This window comes from Capricornis sumatraensis, chromosome 9 (assembly GCF_032405125.1).
Source record: "Capricornis sumatraensis isolate serow.1 chromosome 9, serow.2, whole genome shotgun sequence".
Classification (NCBI taxonomy): Eukaryota; Metazoa; Chordata; class Mammalia; order Artiodactyla; family Bovidae; genus Capricornis; species Capricornis sumatraensis.
The window spans coordinates 15616027-15636460 of NC_091077.1; the positions used below are offsets into that span (position 1 = coordinate 15616027).

At 55.0% G+C, this 20434-nt stretch overlaps 2 protein-coding genes across 6 annotated transcripts in view; one reads left to right on the forward strand and one right to left on the reverse strand.

Moving 5' to 3' along the window:
• DOCK6 (dedicator of cytokinesis 6) overlaps nucleotides 1–20196 on the reverse strand; it is a 47418-nt gene extending 27222 nt beyond the window's left edge. For 3 of the 4 annotated variants that reach the window (XM_068981496.1, XM_068981495.1, XM_068981494.1), the window contains exons 1-14: nucleotides 20153–20196; nucleotides 12093–12180; nucleotides 11272–11447; nucleotides 10723–10791; nucleotides 10342–10471; nucleotides 8574–8786; nucleotides 6544–6629; nucleotides 4804–4870; nucleotides 4551–4700; nucleotides 3576–3656; nucleotides 3302–3455; nucleotides 3023–3150; nucleotides 2787–2880; nucleotides 2248–2410 (exon numbers count right to left, since the gene is read on the reverse strand). In XM_068981496.1, coding sequence (XP_068837597.1) covers nucleotides 2248–2410; nucleotides 2787–2880; nucleotides 3023–3150; nucleotides 3302–3455; nucleotides 3576–3656; nucleotides 4551–4700; nucleotides 4804–4870; nucleotides 6544–6629; nucleotides 8574–8786; nucleotides 10342–10471; nucleotides 10723–10791; nucleotides 11272–11447; nucleotides 12093–12180; nucleotides 20153–20196 — 1643 coding nt within the window. Of the gene's footprint in view, nucleotides 1–2247; nucleotides 2411–2786; nucleotides 2881–3022; nucleotides 3151–3301; nucleotides 3456–3575; nucleotides 3755–4550; nucleotides 4701–4803; nucleotides 4871–6543; nucleotides 6630–8573; nucleotides 8787–10341; nucleotides 10472–10722; nucleotides 10792–11271; nucleotides 11448–12092; nucleotides 12181–20152 lie in introns of those variants that run through there. The other variant, XM_068981497.1, reaches the window with a different exon arrangement.
• ANGPTL8 (angiopoietin like 8) lies at nucleotides 280–2136 on the forward strand. 2 transcript variants are annotated; one of them, XM_068981498.1, is made up of 4 exons: nucleotides 280–587; nucleotides 765–926; nucleotides 1680–1789; nucleotides 1874–2136. In XM_068981498.1, exons 1-4 carry the CDS (start codon nucleotides 291–293, stop codon nucleotides 1899–1901), a joined length of 597 nt encoding a protein of 198 aa, XP_068837599.1. In that variant the 5' UTR covers nucleotides 280–290; the 3' UTR covers nucleotides 1902–2136. The 2 variants fall into 2 exon arrangements, with proteins under 2 accessions (XP_068837599.1, XP_068837600.1); XM_068981499.1 differs by lacking the exon at nucleotides 1874–2136 and having other exon boundaries at nucleotides 1690–1789.
• Nucleotides 20197–20434: the final 238 nt, after the last annotated feature.

Here is a 20434-nt window from a genome sequence, read left to right on the forward strand (position 1 = left end):
CACAGACGGGGAACGGAGGCTAGGAGCCGTAGGGTTCTCCAGCCAGGCCTGGGCCTATCCTCTCACCAGTGCCCCAGCCCACACCTGGCCCCAAGCCCCCGCCAGCGTGATTCCAGCGTGGCTGGCTGGACATCCGCCTGACGCAACGGTGGTGCCACCTCCAGGCCCTTGCTCAACACGGGGCACCCAGCTGGCTGGTTAATGATTGACCTGAAGTTAAGGTGGGGGTGTTATGGCATAAAAGGCAGCCCCACTGGGGCTGTAGCCACAGCCTCCCCAGCCCTCCAGCCATGCCCGTGCTTGTGCTGTGCTTGCTGTGCGCCCTGGCAACGACGGCCCAGCCGGCACTGGTGGGTTTCACGAGTGGCTCAGAGCCAGCGCAGCAGGAGGAGCTGACCCTACTCTTCCACGGGGCCCTGCAGCTGAGCCAGGCTCTCAACGGTGTGTACAAGGCCACGGAGGCACAGCTGACAAAGGCCGGGGACAGCCTGAGCCTCTATGGCCAGGTGCTGGGGCTCCTGGGGAAGGAGGTCAGCCAGGGCCAGGATGCAGCCCAAGAGCTACGTGCGAGTCTATTGGAGATGCAGGTGGGCACTGCAGTTGGGGTGTTGTGGGGTGGGTAGGAGTCTGTGGTGGAGTTATGCCTGGGCTGACCTTTGGGGTTTTCCCAGGAGTGAGGGGGTTCCTGGAATACAGGATTTCCAATGTTAAAATCAGGCTGATCTCAGCAGGTCATCCTACTAACATCCACCATCTATTGGTAGATAGAAGAGGATGGCCTCAAGCTGCAGGCAGAGGCCACAGCCCAGGCGCTGGGGGAGGTGGACCGGGGACAGCAGGTGCTGCGGGAGAAAATGAAGCGGCTAGAAGTTCAACTGAAGGGCGTGTGGCTGGGCCATGCCCGGCAAGAATTCGAGGCCTTAAAGGTAAGGGGTTCCTGGCCCTGGGGGAATCAAGACCTCGATTCACAATCAGACCTCATTTCTGAACCTTCTGTCCCCCAGACCCCCCAGACCCAGTTAAGGCTTCTGGTACCCTGGCCTCTATGCTATGTGACCCTGGGCAAAAGCCATGTGCCTTCCCATGCCTCACTTGCCTTATTTGTAAATAAGAACAACAACTATGTCTCAAAATAGAGCCAGGGACTCAGTGCAGATAAAATCCTCAAGCTGGGATGGGGCACATAGTGGTTATTCAATAAATGCATACTAGAGCGTTTCTGGAGCACCTGTGATGCACCCAGCACTGTTTTATCCCCTCTAATAATCTCTATTATGGGCTTCCTTGGTGGCTCAGAGGTAAAGAATCCGCTCGTGATGCAGGAGACACAGGTTTGATCCCTGGGTCAGGAAGATCCCCTGGAGAAGGAAATGGCAACCCACTCTAGTATTCTTGCCTGAAAATCCCATGGACAGAGGAGCCTGGTGGACTATGGTCCACGGGGTTGCCAGAGTCGAACACAACTCAGCGACTAAATCATCACAATCTCTATCATGCTCAGAACAATCCCACAGAGGGACTCCTATTTCATCCCCATTTTACAGCTGGGAAAGTTGAGGCCAAGGAGTGGCGGTGGCTTGCGGATCACACAGATACAGTGGGAAGCGGGAGAGTCTGGGCAGAATCCAGGGATGGGAGGTGAGGGGGCCCCCAGCTGAGGGTTCTGTCCTGACCCACAGGCCCATGCAGATGAGCAGAACCACATCGTGTGGGTCCTTACGGGTCATGTGCAGCGACAGAAGCAGGAGATGATGGCACAGCAGCAGCGGCTGAGACAGATTCAGGAGAGGTGAGCCTGGCGGGGGTCTAGGTGTGCGAGGGCAGCGGAATAGGGGTATCCCTGTGCCTTGGCTAAGCCTCACCTCCTTCCCAGACTCCACATGGCTGCGCTCCCAGCCTGAGCCTGAGCCTGGGCAGAACTGAGGACCAGTCATGCACCGAGGGACACAGCCCTGCCCCATGCGGCCCCCACACAGGGAGGAGCTGCCCATCCGCTGAGGTCAGCCAGGGCGCTGGGCCCTGCTTCCAGTCATGGAGCAGAGAGGGAAGCAGGCGGGGACACAGGCAGAGAACATGGATGGTCAAGGAGGGGTGGAGGAAGGATATGCCCCTTCATGCCTATACATTCCCTATTAAAGCAGAACAGTGGCATCTCAGGCCAGCGTCTGTGTGTTATGGAGGGGAAGCAGATCTCACTCCGCATGATGCCCCCCATATTCAAGTGCCCGGCTGCCCCAGAGGTTGTACCTGTAGCTGGTGTGGGGGGCATAGACCTCACGGGCAGGGAACTCCAGGATCTCCTTGGTGGGCCGACCCCTGGGGTCTGGGTAGGGCTTGACGTGAAGCAGCTCCGGGGAGAGGCAGAAGTGAGGGTTCTCAGGGGCCGGGGAAATGTCGATCTTGAGCTGGGCTGGGGAGGGGGAGCCAGTTTGCACCTTCCTGGGAGTCTCCACCTGGGGTCCCCTGCCCCGCCCACACACTCTGAGCTCAAGTCAGGGCTCTGACCCTCCCACAATGCCCTCTGGTGGCTCCATCTTTCAGGTGCTGTGGCAGGAAGTCACCCTCAACTCCCGTTGCGGCCTCCCATCTTTGAGGAGCTCTGCCCACATTCCCCGTTTGACCCACTACCTGTCTTATTTATTCTGCTTCTCATCTCTGGCCCCCACTGGAAGGTCACCCCTGAAGTCAGGGCTTTGTCTATCACAGTCACCAAGATCTGGCGCAGCAGATACGGGTTTGAATGACTACATGAGTGACACGTCTCATGTACGGGGCACACCACGCACCGGTCACGGGACGCAGGCGTCGCAACAGGGATGTCGGGCGCCGCATGTCAGCCAGGAACTTGAAGAGGTCCTCGTCACTGAGCCGCTCAGCCTCCTGCACGAACCCGCCCCAGTGACCCAGGGTTGAGGGGTTTGGGGATCCCCGGGGATCGTGCGGCCGCAAGAGGGAAATGGGGATGTGTGTGGGGTCCCCCTCTCTCAGCCCCCTGCCCACCCGCCACCCCCAGCCACGACACCTGCTTAAAGAAGTTGGTGACGGTTAGTGTGGCTGGGCGGAAACCAGAGAAGCTGCAAGCGTCGTCCCCACTACTCGTCCGGTCCTGGGGTCCCCGACGGCGGCGGTCAGTCCAGGCGGGTCGGCGCTCTAGGGGAGACAGTGATGGAGCGACAGAAATGAAGGGTGAGGGGAGCCAAGACACTGCAGACTCAGGCCTGGTACCTAGTCCGGCCAGCAGAGGGCGCCCCTTCCCCAACCTGGTAGCTCCGCCCCTGGCCCATCGGCCCCGCCTCCTCACCGCCCTCTGAGTCTGAGTCGCGGTCTGGCTGGCCGGCGCTGCTCACGATGTTGGCCAGGTGCACAGCCGTCCAGGCGAAGGGCATGCGATAGCGGCCCAGACGGGTGCAGAACTGCTCAGCCGCCAGGCGCAGCTTCTCCAGCTTCTCTTTGTTCTGGGAGGAGACCCCCGACACACCCCACCCCCGACAAGCTCAGTGTCCCAGGCCTGCTGAATCCAGGATCTGCTCTGCGGGGGTACCCCTTCAACGCTTGCCCCAGCCTCCCACGCTCACCTTGGCTGTGTCCGCCTCCTTCATCACCATGTAGGGCTCGCAGCACTCGCTAATGTCTCCTTGCTGCAGCACCTTCTCCAGCTGAGGGGCGGGCAAGCCCAGTGAGGTGCTGCTAGGACCCCAACCTCCCCACCTCACTCCCAATCTCTCTGACCTTTACCGTCACCCAAATGTTCCACCCAGCTAGGGCTTTCGCTCCCACACCTCCCACGGCTCCCACTATCCCTTGGACTGAGTGCTAGCTGTCAGCCTGCATAACTAGCTGCCCCCGCCCCCAAACCCGACTCCATTTTTCCTCCCATGTTTATATCTTTATTTCTTAGTATAAGCAAAGTCCACTCCAAGCATGGCTCTAGGCCTGGACTCTAATCCTGACCACTTGGGGGCTGTGGGACCTTGAGCACATTCCTTCTGGATTTTGTGCCTCAGCTTCCCCATCTGTAAAATGGGCCCCATGGCAACCCCCACCTTCCTGGGCTGTGAGGAGCAAAGGCCAGATTCCTTGTGAACCATGACTGACTGGAAGCAGTGCCTGCCTGAAGGTGTCCAATTAATGTCATTAATTAATTGATCAAAAACTAACTGAACGTTTGGGGAAAGGAAATTTGAGCTCACTCCTGGAAGCAAAATCCCAAACCATGCGCCAATTAAGTTTTCCCACCCCTAATAAGCTGAAAAACTCAACCAAAAAAAAAAAACATTTTAAATGTCTTCCCACATGTGCCAGGATGCCATTTCTCCCCAGGCTGCCTACTCATGGGTGTCAGCTCAGCTGTCACCTCTCCAAGAAGCCCTTGGTGATTTCTCCCCACCTGGGTTCATTCAGAAGCTCCCTGTGGGCTCAGGCTTCCTCTTGGGCTTCCCCCAAGACAGCTCTGCTCACCATTCTTGGTGACATGTCTTCTTCTATGAGAGCAGGGACCTCACCTGTGGCCTTCACCATGATCACCCCCTTGCCAGCCCCAGCTGGTATACCTTGATGACCAAGAAGATGTCAGGCGAGGGGTAGGTCACAGAGAAGATAGCAGAGCGGGCCAGGGTCGAGATGGCAGGATGGGTGACGTGGGCCCGCAGTAGCCCCTTCATGGAGTCCGAGTTCAGGTCAAAGTAGAAATTCTCTGAGATCTAGGGGCACAAGAAACAGCTGAGCCACCCCCCCCAGGAAGACCATCACCCTGCAGCAAGGAAGAAGAGCGGGTGGGAGGAAGGGGAAGAAAGGGGCTCCTACCTTCTTTTTCTCTCGCACATCGTATAGGGCCAAGATGCCAAAGATGGGCTCGATTTCAATCTCGAACCTGCAATGAGTGGGGGCTCTCTGGCTGCGGCTGACCTTGACCCTCCCATCTCCATATGCCCTCTCCCTCTTGAGGTCCAGCTCAGCCTTGGTGCACTGGGAGGGGAGGGCATCTGATTCCCACTGGGTCACAAAGAAGCACCATCTAAGGACTTGTAGGAAAGGCCTGTCCCATTTTGCAAAAGGAGAAACTGAGGACTATCCTGGTGGTCCAGTGGATAAGAATCCCTGCCAATGCAGGGAACACGGGTTCAATCTCTGGTCCGGGAAGATTCCACATGCCACGGGGCAACGAAGCCCGTGCACCACGACTCCTGAGCCCACGCTCTAGAGTCCATGCTCCACAACAAGAAGCCACCAAAATGAGAAGCTTGAGCACCACAACTGGAGAGTAGCCCCCACTCGATGCTACTAGAAAAGGCCAGGGCACAGCAACAAAACCCAGCACAGCCAAAAAGAAAAAGAAAAAAAAAAAACCTTAAAATCTGAGGCTCACCACTGCCCTGCATGGACCAAACCCACCCACCTCTTGGCCTCATTTTTCCTTTCTCCAGATCTTTGTGTGTGTTGTGTCTCCCACCTAGAGAGCCCCCTGTGGTCATCCCAGTTATACAACTTGCATACAGTAGACGCTCACTGTTGGTTGAATGACTGAATGAGCCTACAGAGCTGGTTCCCAGCCTGTGTGTTGGAGGCAGGTGGCCTAAGGCCCACCACAGCCTCAGGCCAGATGGGGCCTCCCTTTCCTGCCTCCATCCAGGCAGGAACTCAGGGTAGGGAGGGGCAGAGCCGGGCTTGGGTCCAAGGCCACATCCTGTTCCGCTCCATTCCCACGCACTCTGGCTGCTCCCCAGGGCCGATGTGGAGGGGGCTGTGGCGGCAAGAAGCCAGGCCCAGGGTCACCAGCGCCCCCTTTGGCCTGGGTGCCAGCTGCAGACTGGGCGAGGGCCAGACTCTGGCTTCACAAGTCACTGTGATCTTGGGCACAATGACTTCACCTCCCTATGCCTCAGTTTCCCACTTGCACCCACAACGTGATGTTGTGGTGAAGGTCAGAGATAATACACGTGGAGGGCTTCCCTGGTGGCTCAGTGGTAAAGAATCCGCTTGCCAGTGCGGGAGACACAGGTTTGATCTCTAGTATGGTGAGATCCCGCATGCCCTGGAGCAACTAAGCCTGTGCACCACGACTACTGAGCCCAAGTGCGGCAGCCACGGAAGCCTGTGCACCTAGAGCTCATGCTCTGCAACATGAGAAGCCACCACAATGAGAAGCCCAAGCACGGCAACTAAAGAGGAGCCCCTGCCCGCCATAACTAGAGAAAGCCAGTGCAGCAACAAAGACCCAGCACAGCCAAAGTTTTTAAAAAATTAAAATAAATTTAAAATTTTTTAATAAAAAATACACACACACACATACATATAGAAAGAAAAAATATACATGGAAGGCTGAGAACTGAGGCTGGCACACAACCGGAACTTAGGGTTAGTGGCTCTGAATAATGAAAGAAGTCTTATTTCCCAGCCTGAAAGTCTATGGGGGGTCCTCGTGGTCTCAGGGCTGCACACAGTAATGGCATGGCTCACACAGTGAGTGCCGACTGTGTGCCTCACCGTAATCCCCCATGGTCCCCCCTCACATGCCTGAAGGGAGGGACGGATCAGCACACTCACTTAAGCGACAGACACTTGACCAGGATCCTCTGTCCAAAGTGCTCTCGCGGTGGCTCTGGGCGGTTGCAGCGTTCCACGGCCTCATCCTGCCAAGAGCCGAAGGGGCAGCTGGGACACATCCTCCAGGGAGGGGTTGGAACGTGTGGCCTGAGACCAGCTCTACCCTCAACCTGATTAAGCCTTCAGTCCCTGGCCTCTGAGCCTTTGCACATGCTGTTCCCCCAGCCTGGAATGCCCTCCTTCTCCCTTCCTCCTGGCCTGGCCAATACCTGCTCATCAGCAGGTCACAGTTTAGCTGGCACTTCCTCCAGGAAGCCTTCCTCCACCCGGAGGTATCTGACACTCCAGGTCCTCACCATGCCCTGATGCAGGGGGCCCCATGGCTGGGACACGGAGGGCTGTGAGTGGGACAACGTGCGTGCGTGTGTGCTAAGTCGCTTCAGTTAGATGCAGGGGGCCCTGTGGCTGGGACACAGAGGGCTGTGAGCGGGACAATGTGCATGCATGTGTGCTAAGTTGCTTCAGTTAGATGCAGGGGGCCCCGTGACTGGGACACAGAGGGCTGTGAGCGGGACAATGTGCGTGCGTGTGTGCTAAGTCGCTTCAGTTGTGTCCGACTCATTACAACACTATGGACCATAGCCCTCCAGGCTCCCCTGTTCCTAGGATTCTCCAGGCAAGAATACTGGAGTGGGTTGCCATGCCCTCCTCTGGGCGGGGGTGAGACGGGAGAGGTCTTCCTGACCCAGAGCTCAAACCAGCATCCCTTAATATCTCCTGCACTGGCAGGTAGGTTCTATATCACTAATGTCACCTGGGAAGCCGTGAGGGACAACAACACACGGCTCATCATGGCACTACTCTGAGTTGTCATTTTCTGTAGGGAGGTCTCTTCTCCACCAGACTGAACTCAGAGGGCAGGGACTGGGTCTATCTTGTTTATGGCTGTATCCCCAGTGGCTGCTATGTAACAGGCACTCACACATCCTGGTTGGATAAATACAGAGGTATGTAGTAGGTACCTATTATAATGTGGTTGAACAAACAGATGTATACAGAAAGTATCTAATTAATGCTGTCTAGACATACATACTAGACACCCAGTAAGAACTGGGTGAATAAATATAGGGCTATACAGCAAGCACTAAATGGCTGAATTAAAACACAGATGTATATACTAGGTGCTTAATAAAAGTTAGTTGGATAGATACAGATGCTCAATAACTATTAGTTGCTCAAATGCTGTTTGCTTAAATAGAAAACTATACAGTAGACATGCAGTGAACACTGACTGAATAAATATGAGTATACAGTGAAAGCCCAATAAATGCTGGGTAGATAAAAATAAAGGGATATATAATAAATAATAGTCATTAAATAGAGCTGACTCATTGGAAAAGATACTGATGCTGGGAAAGATTGAGGGCAGGAGGAGAAGGGGGCTACAGAGGATGGGGTGGTTGGATGGTATCACTAACACAATAGACGTGAGTTTGAGCAAATTTCAAAAGATAGTGGACAGGGAAGCCTGGCGAGCTATCGTTCATGGGGTCGCAAAGAGCTGGACACGACTTAGGGACTGAACAACACAGTGAGTGCCCAATAAACACCAGGTGGATAAATACAGGCATATATATAGGTGCTTAATGAATAGTGAAGTCGCTCAGTCGTGTCCAACTCTTCGCGACTCCATGGACACCAGGCTCCTCCGTCCATGGGATTTTCTAGGCAATAGTACTGGAGTGGATTGCAATTTCCTTCTCCAGTGCTGGTTGATTAAATGCCGTTTGTTTAAAGACTATACAGTAGGCATAGAATAAATATCGGTTGAGTAAATGCAGCAGCATATAGTAAGTTCCCGATAAATGCTGGCTGGATAAACACAGGGGTATACAACATAGGAGAATCCAGTAAGAGCTACTGAATTAAAATGCAGGGTATACATTAGGCACCCAGGAAATCTCACTGGGATCACACATCAGTTGGCTGTGCACTGATCTCAGGGGCTGTGCAGTTGAGCGGGCACCTACCTCGTCGGGGGCGGGGTAGAGCGCGAGCAGGGCGCGGGGCCGGTGCTGCCGCCGCAATGCCTCATTACGCCGGTCCACATCCTCTGGGGCCACGCGCTCCAGGAGGGAGGGTAGCAAAGAATCCGCCGCCAAGTTCCTCAGGTCGAAGATGCCAGAGGCACCACTGCTCCGCGGGGTGTCGTCCAGGGAACCTGAGGAGTGTCGGGGGTCATCCTGCCAGTGGAGAATGGGCACGCTCAGGACCAGGGGCTGAGGTCACCATGACAAGGGTCACCTGAGGGCTTTGCTGACCTTCTTTCTAGAAACTTCTGTCTGGAGATATGATTATTATTGGTAAAAGTAGACACTCAAAAAATATCCGTTGAAAAAATAAAGACTCAGCTGGCCAGTGAAGGACCTCTACTAAGCTTGCCATGCCTCAGTTTCTTCATCTGCAAAATGGGTGTCACCCTTTACTATGCTTGGGAAGGCTACTTCCTAGTCTGGGCATCACATGGCCCTTGCCTGGGTCAATCAGAACACAACAAAGTCAGCCCAGGCCCTTGCCTGGGCTGGGCCAATGAGAGCCTTTGAGGACTTTGCTCACTGTTGCCAGGGGAGGGAGAGTTCTTCTCACTGGGGCTGTTACTAGCCCAGATCTGCCAGACCTTCTAGACTCAGCTCTGGTCAGAAGCAGATTTGTTGGTGCTGAGTTGCTCAGTTGTATCCAACTCTTTTGTGACCCCATGGACTAGAGTCTGCCAGGCTCCTCTGTTTATGGAATTTCCCAGGCAAGAACACTGGAGTGGGTTGCCATTTCCTCCTCTAGGGCATCTTCGAGACCCAGGGATTGAACCCACACTCCTGAATTGGCAAGCAGGTTATTTACTGCTGAGCCACCAGGGAAGCCCCCAGAACCAGATTACCCTAGTTTAAAGCCCAGCTCAGCTCTGTGACCCTGGGTCTCTAACCCCAACAGCTAAGGGCCTCAGTTTCTCCAACTACATTCATAAACAGCTAACAATGGAAACAATAACAGTAATTATATGATTCTTGGTAAAAGTAGGCACTCAATAAATATTGGTTGACAAAATACAGGTTCAAAACTCAAAAGGCCAATGAAAGCCGTCTACTAAGCCAGGCATGCCTTGGTTTCTTTTTTCTTTTTTCTTTAAATTTTGGCTGCACTGGGCAGCCTGCAGGATCTCAGTTCCTTGCAACCAGGTTCTAAAACTGGGCCACAGCAGTGATAGCTATGGTTAGTCGAATCCTAACCACTAGACCACCAGGGAACAGCCCCCTTAATTTCTCTATCTGCAAAATGGGTGTTGCCCTGCTTCACCAGATGAAAGAGGACAAGTGTAAAACATTTAGTATACACCAAGCACTTAATAGGGCTTCCCTGGTAGCTCAGATGCTAAGAATATGCCTCCAGTGCGGGAGACCTGGGTTCGATCCCTGGGTTGGGAAGATCCCCTGGAGAAGGGAATGGCTACCCACTCCAGTATCTTGCCTGAAGAATTCCATGGACAAAGGAGCCTGGCAGGCTATAGTCCATGGGGTCACAAAGAGTTGGACATGACTGGGTAACTTTAAAAAAAAAAAAGCACTTCATAAATGCTGATAATTATGATTCTTAACTGTTCAGTTACAGGGCTGATACACTTCCTGTGGGGATGGAGGCTGTTCAGGTCATTGCCCATCACAGAGGATTAAGAGCTGAAGCCTCAGGCAGGCCGTGCACACACATCCCCGCCCCCGATAGTGACCCCTGCCAGGGCTCCCTCACCGAGTCCTCGGGGCCGGACCTCTCATCCCCAGAAGCATCCTGCTCGAAGACCTGGCGGGTGAGCCCCTTCTGCCTCTCTCGTTGAGTCTCCGTGGTGATGGGGTTGTACGCCGCACTCAGGTGCTGGTATCTAGGAGGATGAGAGGGTAGCAGAGATGAGGGCTCCCCAGGGCTCCCCGAGGTGCTGACTGACACAGCCACAAGGCCCACGTGATGCCTGCAGGGCCATCCATCCACCGGACATGCCGCCGCACAAGTCCACCTACCCTTGCAGGGACAGTGGGCGGATAACCAGGAGGAGTGGCAACAGCGGCAGACAATGGGCTCCTCTGGGCTCAGACCTGACCTCTGTACCCTGAGTTGCCCCCGAGTCAGACCCACCTCCTATGGGCAATGATCCAGTCCTCAGTGTACATTTCCACCGCAGCTCTCACCTGGGCATCCATCTTTCTGCACAAAATACAGTAAGGGTAAACAAAGCAGAGAAGTGAAAGCGTCCGTCACTTCAGTCATGTCCAACTCTTTGCAAATCCCATGGACTGTAGCTCAACAGGCTCCTCTGTCCATAGGATTCTCCAGGCAAGAATACTGGAGTGGGTTGCCATGCGCTCCTCCAGGGGATCTTCCCAACCCAGGGATCGAACCCAGGTCTGTCACATTGCAGGCAGTTTCTTTACTGTCTGAGCCATCAAAGAAGCCCCACACAGAAGCAGGACCCAGTGTTAAATCTCTCCAGTGGCCTGTCCTTCTGTCTTTTTCAGGGACACAGAGGTAAAGGCTCAGAGAGGGAAGGGGACTTATCTAAGGTCACACAGCCAAGCCAGAAGCTGAACTCAGGGCTTTCGGGAGCTTGGTGGGAGAGGGATTGTTGATGTGGGGTACAGAGGCCGCGTGGGGATACAGACAGGGAGGGTGTGGGACTCAACCCACCCATCCTCGGGGATACCGGGCTCCGTGGTGCGGCATTCCCGGGGCTGCAGGAGTAGCTCTAGGTCATCAGCTGGAAACTCGACCAGATCCCGGAGAGGCCCAGGCTCTACATCCGGCGGCCGGCTCAGAAGCACATCCTCAAAATCCAGGGGCTCAACGACTTCGGTCAGTGGGACCTGAGGTGGAGCAAAGTGGCTGTGACCTGGGCCCTGGGGTTGGGGGCTGGAGGGACTGAGTGTGAGCCTGGGCTGGCCTCGGACCATCAAGAGGGTGGTGGGGGCCACGGAGGGTGTTGGAGTGGTGGGAGGGCCCTGGAGGAGCCACAGGGGGCAGTGAGTGACCTCAGCCGCTCCACCCCCACCCCAGCTGGGCCCGCCCCTTTCCAGGCAGGAAATCACACCCTGTGCCTGGAAGGGCAGGAAACTCCTGGTGGAAGGAAAGGCCTGGGGACTGCAGCAAAGAAAGAGACAATTCCTAAGGCCCTGCGGGCAAGAGAGCCCCACCCCCTCCTTTACTGCAGCTAGAAGAGCTGCCCATTCCCCAGACCTCCCTCCCCAGCATTCCCAGCTGGGTGGTCCAGTCTAGACAGCAGGAGGTGTGGGCACAGGGGTTGGGGGTGGGGGTGGTTGTGTGTGTGTGAGGGGTTGAGGGGCTGAACCTCTCCCCACTTGACCACCCACGGGGCTGCTCCCTGCAGAGGGGGACCAGCCAGCCTCCCCATCACACTCACTGGGACCCCCCTCCCCTGCCACAGCTGGGCCCTTCCCAGCCTCAGCTCCCCCACAGCAGGTCGGGTGGGGGAGCGCCTCCCAAACACTCACCCCCAGGGAGCTGCTGCAGCGCCGGCTGGAATGGGGAGAGCCGCTGCGTTCCCGGGACACCTGCTTCCGCACTTCGGCAGCCACCGTCCTGCGGGGACAGGAAGGGGACCATAGTGGGCAGGAAAACTTGGGCAGCAGGGCCCTGGGAACTGGGGCTTTGGGGCCCACAGATTCATACTAGGAGAGGAAAATCCAGGCTGTGGAAAGAAAAAAAAAAATCCAGCCACCGGCCAAGAGAACCCAGGATCCAGGATGCACAGGTCTCAGCACGGGTGCCCCCAAGGCTGTGGCAGACACATCACCCCCTTTCCTCTCCCAAGCACAGATAAGGGGGGCTGGGGACTGCAGCTGGGCAGCATCTGGGGGTCACTGATCCCCACTCTTTCTTCTTCCCACCAGGACAGGCCCCCAGATCTGCAGAAAGGCCTCCATGTCCTCATCTAGGGGATCTCTGCCCACTCCAACCCCTTATCTGGAAGGTGAGCCCCATTCCACCCTTGCTAGACGAGTCACTCCTGCCCCTGAGCCTCAGTTTACCCATCTGGAGCTGCCCTGCCTTCACAGAGCAGTGGAGCTGAGCAGGGGGCCTGGTGTTCATACACACACCCTATCAGGGGTCTAAGACTGAGGCTGATGGTGTGTAAGAGGCCAGCATGACTCCTGGAGCACAACCCAGCCACCAAGGTCAGTGCAGTGACCTTCCTGGGCCGTCTGCATCCGCGCTGGCCTTCAGAGTCACAGCACAGACTGAGGGTCAAGGGGCAAGACCCACAGGGGAGAGAGATCCAGAATGGGAGAAGGAGGAGGGGAAGGAGGAGAAGAATTGGGAACAGACCCAGTAGGGGAAGGGGTTCCCCAAACTCTCAATTCCTTCAGCTAAGCCTGGAGGAAGGGACAGCCATGCTGTTATCTGGGGAAAAGTGTGCCAGGTGAGGGAACAGTGAGTGCCAAGGCTCTGAGGCTGGACTCTGTGCTCTGGGCCTAGAGACCCTTGCTCCCCAAGGGCTCTGTACAAACAAGGCTAGGACTGTGCTATCCCCATGAAGGCCCTGGCACTGGACCCCACACAGTAGGTGCTCAATAAATTATTTTCTTTGGCTATGCCACACTGTTTACAGGATCTTAGTTCCTCCCCAAACCCAAGCTCTTGATAGTGAAAGTGCCAAGTCTTAACCACTGGAACGCCAGGGAATTCCCATCAATGTTGGGTTTTTTTTTGGATGGAATGAGTGAATCTTTTCTGATCTCCCTCTCAGTCCAACTTGCCTAAATCTACCGTAAGTTGAGGGAAGCCCTTTATCTTTTAGCTGTGTGGCTTTGGGCAGGTGGGACAATCTTTCTGGGCCTCAGTGTCTCTTAAAATCAAGAAAGCAGCTGTGGGACATGCAGGCCTCAATCACTCCAGCTTCTCTCTTTTCTCATTGTTTGGAAATCTGCTTAATAAAAAGTTATGCCTGGGACTGCCTGGGGGTTCAGTGGTTAAGGCTCCACGTTCCGAATCCAGGTTCAATCCCTGGTTGGGGAACTAAGATCCCACATGCCGCAACTAAAGATCCTGAGTGCCACAAGTAAGACCCGGTGCAGCCAGAGAAATAAATAATAAATATTTTTTTAAACCATTGAAACAAAAAGAAATTAAAAGTGCTAAGGATTGCAAATGTGGCCCACATGTCACCAATGAGATAGATGTGCAGGGTGGGCCCAGGGAAGACAGGTGTGGGGTTGGGGTGGGGTCAGTTGGGAGCTTCAGCAGAGTCTGGAGGCCTCTGAATTCAAATCTGTGTGGGTCAAACAGAACTCGACCATGACCCTGATTCAACGTGGGCTCTCGGATGTGAGACCCCAGCCTCCTTCTTTCACTGACCCTGGATTCTATTTATTTTCTGTGTCAACTATTTCTATTGGATGGGGGGGTGGGAGGCGAAGAGGGAAGACTAGCTTGCAGGAATTTCAAAGGATATTAAAAATCAGGGGAAGTGAAAGTGTTAGTCGCTCAGCCACGTCCAACTCTTTGTGACCCCATGGATTGTAGCCCATCAGGCTGCTCTGTCCATGGAATTCTCCAGGAAAGAACACTAGAGTAGGTTGCCATTTCCTTCTCCAGGGGATCTTCCCCACCCAGGGATGGAACTCAGGTCTCCTGCACTGCAAGCAGGTTCTTTAGACTTGTCCTCAAATTCCCCAAGTCCCGGCCGCTTCCTCTGGAAGCCTGGGCACAGAGGATTGGGGGTGATTTACAAAAGATGCTGGAACAGGGAACCTGTCTATGCCCTGGGACCAGCTGTTCTGCAGCTGCTGCTGCAAAGCAGGGAGGGGAGTGGGGGCTGAACGTCCAGCTTCATTTGGTCACTGGCCTTGGAGTGAGTGCCCGGGGCTGGGAAACCACTGAGTCCACAATGGCATGGCCCCGGGAACTAGTTTACCGAGTCGCAGAGCTCTGCACTTGGAGCTGGGCGAGCAGGGGTGAACGACACCTCTTCTCCAGGCCTCTGGGCTTAGTGGTATTTGTTGTTGTTTGGTTGCTAAGTCATGTCCAACTCTTTCCACCCCATGGACTGTAGCCCACCAGGCTCCTCTTGTCCGTGGGATTTCCCAGGCAAGAATACTGGAGTGGGTTGCCATTTCCTTCCCCAGGGGATCTTCCTGACCCAAGGACAGAACCCATGTGTCTCGCATCTCCAGCGTTGGCAGGCGGGTTCTTTACCACTGTGCCACCCTGGTACCCACCTCTTATCGAGCTGTTCTGAGCATAGGGCCTGGCACACAGTAAGTGTTTAATTAAGAGTTGCTGTCACCACATTGCCTCAAAGAGCATCCTGGGAAACTGGAATTTCTGACCCTGCTTTTGTAAACCAAAGGTGAGTGGGGCTCAGAGAGGGGTCGTGAGGCACCTGGGGTCGCACAGCAGCACCCAGGATGGAACCCTGGTCAGCTGGGGGTCAAAGTCCTTCAGTGTTAGGCATGCCACGGCGCCCGTGACAGGGAGCAGAGCCGAGAACAGAGATGGCACAACACCTGCCCTTTACCTGCCCCCAGAGCAGTCCCATCCGAGACTTACCTGCCCCCAGAGCAGTCCCATCCAGTCTCAGCCTTCAGCACTATCTGAACCCCGACCAATCTTCAAATCTATGCTATACAGATTAACTGGGCCCATACAGAGAATCTGGAGACGGGAATGGCAACCCACTCCAATACTCTTGCCTGCAGAATTCCATGGACAGAGGAACCTGGCAGGCTACAGTTCATGGAATTGCAAAGAGTCAGACACAACTTAGCAACTTACACACACACAGATAACCTGCCTTCCCACCATCCTTTGTGTCTCACTAAGCACAGCCCCACCCTTGCGGATGCTCAGGACCCTCACCTGGAGTCATTACCCACTCCTCTGTCTCACTCCCATATCAGATGTGCTGCACATGTCCCCGTGGACCACATTACAAAAAGGCAGGCAAAATGTTGAGCTGAATTTAGTGGGTTTTCTCAGGAACGGGTCTCAGAATTTGATTGATGAGATCAATCTTTCTAAGGTGAAAACCTGACAACCTGACGTGACTCTAAAGAGGTGCCTGAGGGGAAAGAGGAAGCAGTGGCATCGCTAGGAATTCATGTGAGACTGTGGACCTCCCCCTAGTGCTGGTCAGATTAACAGAGGTCTACTCTTACAGGGAAGGAGGATGATAAAACTAGAAATAGGAATGACATAAGCCTTGGAATGTGACCGAAGTCTGCAAAAAGTGAGGGAAGAAAATGAATAAACACAAAACTATAGGGCTCTCTTGGTGGCTCAGTGGTAAAAAAAAAAAAAAAAGAAATCCTCCTGCCAGTGCAGGAGATACAAGTTTAATCCCTGATCGGGGAAGATCCGACAGGCAGCGGAGCAACTAAGCCCGTGTGCTATAACTACTGAGCCTGTGCTCCGCAACAAGAGAAGCCACAGCACCGCGACTCCAGAGCAGCCCCTGCTCGCCACCACTAGAGAACGGTCCTCAAGCAGCAACCAAGATCCCAGCGCAGCCAAAAATAAGCATAAGTAAATAAATTTTAAAAATCTTAAAACACACACACACACACACACACACACACACAGGGAATTCCCTGGTGGTTCAGTGGTTAGGACTCTGCACTTGCACTGCAGGAGGCATGGGTTCAAGCCCTGGTCGGGGAACTAAGATCCCACAAGCCACGTGGTGCAGCCAAACATAAAATTCGAAAAATAAAACCATAAAGAGATTCCTCTTCATATCCCACCCTATACACACACCTCCTGGACTGGCAGAAAAATTTAAAGGCGAACAGTGAGCGCTGGCAAGGCAAATAATATGAGTGCTGGCAAAATCTGAAGGCAAATAATATGCGTGCCACCAAGGATTAGGAATTCTCATCTGCTATTGGGGGAATCCCTTTGGAAAACCATCTGTAGATGAACAAGCAAAGTTGAAAACACGCCAATCCAGCAATTCTACTTTGAGGTGTAGATACTCAGGAGGAAACACATGGCCAAGAATGTTCATGGTAGCTCTGATCGTGACAACCTCAAAGGGAAACAACCCACAAGTTCCTTGACTGAAGATGGAGGACACACAGCCAGAGGGAATAGAATGCAAAGATGGGAAGGGATGCGTCTGACTATAAGCCGCAACACAGGTGAGCCCTTCTCCTGACATCTCGCTGCCACAGAGGACTCGACATTCCACGCGGTTCCATTTATGGGATGTTCTCAACAGGCAAAACCAACTCAGAGCAGACAGGGAGCCAAATTAAATGAAGAAATTATAATGCAGGTGGGGAAATGATAGTGGCAGCCATCAGCATGGTAGTTCCCTAAGGAGCAGAACCACGTGCAGATCACCTGGGAGGGCGGCTAGAGTGGGAAGGCTCAGGAAGGTAGAGACAGCCCCTGTTTTGATCCAAGTGACTTCTTCCACGGCATTTGTTTCTTTCTTTCTTTTTTTTTTTTTTTTTTCAATTTTTTGGCCGCACTGCAAGGGATGTGGGATCTTAGTTCCCTGACCAGGGATGGAACCTGTACCTCCTGCATTGGAAGCACAGAGTTTTAGCCAGTAGGCCAGCAGGGAAGTCCTGGAATTTGTTTCATAATTACTCTTTTAAACTTGGCATTTTTCTGAACGCATATTATCCATCATGGTGGCTCAAATGGTAAATCCTTCTGCAATGCAGGAGACAATTCGATGCATGAGATGCAAGAGATGTGGATTCGATCCCTGGGTCGGGAAGAACCCCTGTAGAAGAAAATGGCAACCCATTCCAGTATTCTTGCCTGGAGAACCCCACAGACAAAGGAGCCTGGTGGGCTGAAGTCCATAGGGTTGCAAAGAGTCTGACATAACTGAGCACAAACAATATGGACAAATGTTACTGTATGCAACACAATGTTCTTTTTTGTTTTTCACTTGTATTCTTTAAAATAAAATCCAACCTGGAATGGTGACAATGACCATCACTTTTTTTTTCTGGATACATGGCTTGCAGGATCTTAGTTCCAGACCAGGGATCGAACCCATGCCCCCTGCAGTGGAAGCCTGGAGTCCTAACCATTGGCTATATGAGTTTGTATTTTTAAGTTGTCCCTACAAATCTTTGTTTTAAATGAGCCTGTTCATTAGGAACCTGGGGGACAGTCTAACATGCAGGTTAATGTGGCATTTGTGGAATGAATGATTTGAGCAAACAAGGAGATGAATACAGGCCTAGGTCTCAGCATGCAGACACCTGGGTGCCCAATACACTGCTCTGCAGACCCTGTCAGAGGCGGGCCGGAAGACTTGCGCCATTTATGGTTCACTAGGGCCCCAGCGCTTCCCCGGTGGTGGGGTAGAATCTGACTCATCCATAAAGAATCCACCTGCCATCCAAGAGACACAGGTTTGATCCCTGGGTTGGGAAGATCCCCCAGAGAAGGAAATGGCAACCCACCCCAGTATTCTTGCCTGGGAAGTCCCATAGACAGAGAAGCCTGGCGGGCTACAGTCCATGGGGTGGCAAAAGAGTTCGACACAACTTGGTGGTGCAGAGGTTAAAGCATCTGCCTGCAATGTGGGAGACCTGGGTTCGATCCCTGGGTCGAGAAGATCCCCTGAAGAAGGAAATGACAACCCACTCCAGTATTCTTGCCTGGAGAATCCCATGGACGGAGGAGCTTGGTGGGCTACAGTTCACGGGTCACAAGAGTTGGACACGACTGAGCGACTTCACTTTCACTTTAACAACCAACAACGACAACATGGCAGCCCCAAGACCTTTTTCTGCTTTTCTTACCCTGAGCTCTACAGTATCCATCTCCCAGCGCAAAACCCAGGGCCTCTGCTTCTCACTTGAGTGGAAGCCAGTACGCAAGGACACAGGGACTTCAGTGGCGAAGAAACAGTAATAACCTCCCCAGGCTCAGAAACACCGAAGGTCCAAGACAGAGGGACAATTCAGACACAGAGATAGCAGAACATAAAAACTGCCCAACTGATATGCGCCCAGACACCAGGTCACAGCGTCCCTCCTCTGTTCTGAACTCTCCACGGCTCCCACCTCACCCAGGGTAAAAGTTGAACTCCTCCCCATAACCCACAAGCCCTGTGCAACCCGTTCCCACAGCCCCTTTCTCACTCTGCTCCAGCCTGCTATGTGCTTAGTCGCTCAGTTGTGTCTGACCCTTTGCGACCCTACAGACTGTAGCCCACCAGGGTCCTCTGTCCATGGAGATTCTCCAGGCAAGAAGACGAGTGGGTTGCCATGCCCTCCTCCAGAGAATCTTCCCAACCCAGGGATCAAAGCCAGGTCTCCCACATTGCATGTGGATTCCTTACCATCTGAGGCACCAAGGAAGCCCGGCTGGCCTCAGATATCTATAAACACACCCCGCCTGCTCCTGCCCCTGGGCCTTTGCACATGCCCTTCCCCCCATATCCGGGCATGGATCCCTCCCTCATCTCCTTCAGATCTTTGTTTACATGTCATCTTCTTCTCCAGGCCTTCCTGACCCTGATTCCCAGGTCTAAAGAAGTGCTCACACTCATCACCTCCCATCTCTGCCTGGTATGTCCGCACACTGCTTACCACTAACATGTAATCTACTGTATCCGGCTTCTCCTCTGTCTGCCCCATTGTATCTGCCCCCAAGGGTGGGGGCATCAGGAGGCTCCATCAGGGCAGTGCTGGACACACGGGGTGTCCCGGCCCACCCCCTAATACAAGGGAACCGCTTCCCTGCCCCCAGCAGATTCTGAATGCGCTACTGGAGGTACAGACCAGAGCGGTGGGGGGGAGGCGCTTCAGCCCCAGAGAGTCCGACATCCCCCTCCCCGGGCCGAGTCTCTTACAGTCTCCAGTGGCCACGGAAACGGATTCCCCAGCGCCTGGCGCCCGTCCCCTCCCCCGTCTGCCCACCAGCTGGTTCTGTCCCCAGCCCCCACTCCTTCCATTCAATCACCCATCCATCTCCAGCGCGTCCAGGCGGTGCTAGGAGAGCCTGAAGCAGGGCTGGGGGCGGGGGGACATCCACAGCTGTCCCCTTCCCCACCCCCCCACCCGCCCCAGACAACTGGGCACGGGACCCTGGCGGGGAGGAGAGCACGGGAAACTTCCTGAGGGGGTTCAAGGGCCGCCAGGAACGCCATCCCCGGCCCCAAATTCCGGCGCCTGGTGCATTCCCGCCCCACACCAGGCACAGATGGGATGGAAAGAGCCCCCCAACTCCCACGCCCTGGGGTTCGAGGGCCGGGAATCGGCCAGGAGCTGGTGAGGAGGCGCGGGAGCCACCTCCTCCAGGAAGGCCCCCGGACACACCCCCACGCGTCCCACCGGTTCCGAGGGCGGACCTCCGCCACCATCGCGCCCGCAGCCCAAACATGACCCCCAGTCCCGACCCCCGCCGCCCTCCCTACCTCCCCACGCCTGCGCCCCCCGGGCCGGAGGAAGCGGGCGGACCTGGCGAAGACCCAAGGGGCTTGAATGAGGGGCGCCCAGGCGGGGGAGGGCTGGGCCGCCCCGGGGCGGGGCTCGGACACGTGGGGGCGGCGCGGGAGGGGGCCCGACGGCCGCTCTACCTGTTGATCTTGTGCGCGAAGGCGCGGCGCTCGGCGGCCGCCATGGCGCCCCGCGCGTCCAGCCGCCGGCCTCGCCGCTGCTGCCGCGCGCACCGTCCCCGCCGCGAACGCCGCCGCCGCAGCGCCTCCCGGTTCTGGGCAGCCCGGGCTAGGCGGGGCCGGGCCGGGGGCGGGGCCCTTCCGGGTGTCCCGGGCCGCTCTGTGCTGCCCCTGCCGGCCGGAGGGGCGCGGGTCCCCCGGGCCGCTCTCGTGCCCTCGGGGCTGAGCTGGGGGAGCTGAGGC

Coding starts and splice junctions, on each gene's coding strand:
- ANGPTL8 (XM_068981498.1), top strand. CDS start 291: ATGCCCGTGCTTGTGCTGTGCTTGCTGTGCGCCCTGGCAACGACGGCC. Junction 588..764: donor CGAGTCTATTGGAGATGCAG/GTGGGCACTGCA, acceptor ATCTATTGGTAG/ATAGAAGAGGATGGCCTCAA. Junction 927..1,679: donor AAGAATTCGAGGCCTTAAAG/GTAAGGGGTTCC, acceptor CCTGACCCACAG/GCCCATGCAGATGAGCAGAA.